This window comes from Perkinsus marinus (assembly GCF_000006405.1).
Source record: "Perkinsus marinus ATCC 50983 genomic scaffold scf_1104296951902, whole genome shotgun sequence".
In the NCBI taxonomy this organism is placed as follows: Eukaryota; Perkinsozoa; order Perkinsida; family Perkinsidae; genus Perkinsus; species Perkinsus marinus.
The window spans coordinates 1-1,607 of record NW_003209113.1 but is presented as its reverse complement, the minus strand read 5'-3'; the positions used below and the strand labels follow the sequence as shown (position 1 = coordinate 1,607).

General features: G+C 50.1%; 1 protein-coding gene across 1 annotated transcript; it reads right to left on the bottom strand.

Moving 5' to 3' along the window:
- Window positions 1-30: 30 nt before the first annotated feature.
- Window positions 31-1,565, bottom strand: Pmar_PMAR028460 (nicotinate phosphoribosyltransferase, putative; the record flags this gene model as incomplete). The annotated part of the gene is made up of 10 exons (XM_002777428.1): window positions 31-115; window positions 164-245; window positions 327-406; window positions 459-569; window positions 619-714; window positions 833-965; window positions 1,013-1,095; window positions 1,144-1,340; window positions 1,393-1,479; window positions 1,530-1,565. The coding sequence occupies 10 exons, from the start codon at window positions 1,563-1,565 to the stop codon at window positions 31-33; spliced, it is 990 nt and encodes a 329-aa protein (XP_002777474.1).
- Between the last annotated feature and the right edge of the window lie 42 nt (window positions 1,566-1,607).

Here is a 1,607-nt window from a genome sequence, read left to right as displayed (position 1 = left end):
GCATCTTCGAAAGGACACCATCGACCAGCACTACGAAAACTCTTTAACGGGGGCAGTCTCTTGCCAGAAGCGACGGAAGAAGTCGAAGAACTCAGCAGAAGTGCTGACCTTGTACCTGACACATCCACTTCTCCCAGTTGAAATCGAAGTCGGGGTCTATTACGGTGTCGGATTGATAGGCCTGAGATGGTCCTTCCTAAACGTCTTTCTCGACTCATTAAAATGCTCCTTAGCACTGTGTATGTCTGGACGATCGTTCTCCTTAGTTCGTGGAGAAGATCTTAAATGAAGTGCTTTTCCTGACCACCAACAGGAGGTCCACGAACCCCAACCCCGAAGCCCTTCACTACCGTCCTTCCAAACACACACCAGCAAGGGCTCCACCTTCCTTGGAGTAACATAGCATCTACCACAACAGACGAGATCAACCCCAGTACAGGTAAGGGAAACGAACCTACCTCTTCTGATCATCGAATAGATGACGACAGAAGACCTTATGGTCCGGCTCAGGGGCGGGCTCCTCTTCCCCTTGCATGATATCAAGGATAGCCATGCCATCTTGACCGTATCTGAGGCAGGTACCGATAGACTCGATCTAATACAACCTAGAGCGGCTACAGTCGATAAACTGCCTTCCTCGACGGAATGCCTTGTTTCTCGAAATCTTGTGACAGTTTCATTCGAGGCTGATCGTTCAGCTCGACCAACTTGTACCTGATCACAACACCCATTGTTCCTCCCCAATAAGAAGGAAGAGTCGATGGAGCACAGCAGTCGACCAAGACAGTTGTTGCTATCGGACAGACCAACATCGCCCCTCCCCCCAGCTTACACCATGCCCAGTGCTGGCTGAGCTTGGCAAGTGACCAAATTAGTGCCAATACCGAAGGAGTCGATAGAGTGCGGCTGGTCATGCAACGAGAGCAGGACCGCCTCGTTGATGTCATTGGAGGCGACTATACGAGCTGACATAGACAGTCTACAGGTAAGTGAAGCTCATTAATCGACTCACATCTGGCAATGAACTGGAATCCCTCATTAGCAAAAACTTCAGCAGTCGTTGAAAACACTTCCCGAGCTCTCATGCTCAAATACCTACAGTCACACCAAAGATTCTTTCCTTGCCCCAAGGGAACCACATACGCAAGGTCGCCACTGTCCAGGCGAATGCCCACCGCCTGTATTCCAGCAACCCTCCATAGACCAAGAGCAACACTGAGGTAGTTGGGTACTCCCGATAAAATAGTCTCATACGTGTCGACAAGTGCCAAGAAGGTGGTAGGGAACGCCTGGGCGTAGCGGATGAAGGCCGCCAGTTCTCCATCGTTACAGCAGTTAACCTGAAGATCCATTCTTAGACCCCATGTCCAGGTGGCCTCCTCGTCGACTAACTTGAAAGCCAATAGCATCACACAACTCCTCACGAGCACTGATGCATGCCTGTACAAACTCATGCGTGTTCACTTTGGCAGGGACAGACTGAGCTGAAGCAGAAGACCATGAGCATCCACTGTGATTGCTTCTCCTACGATCAGGTGATTTCCTAGTCTCCTCATCGAGATCATCTAATGAATGAAAGCTATTTACAAAAGCATGAGCATGCGTGC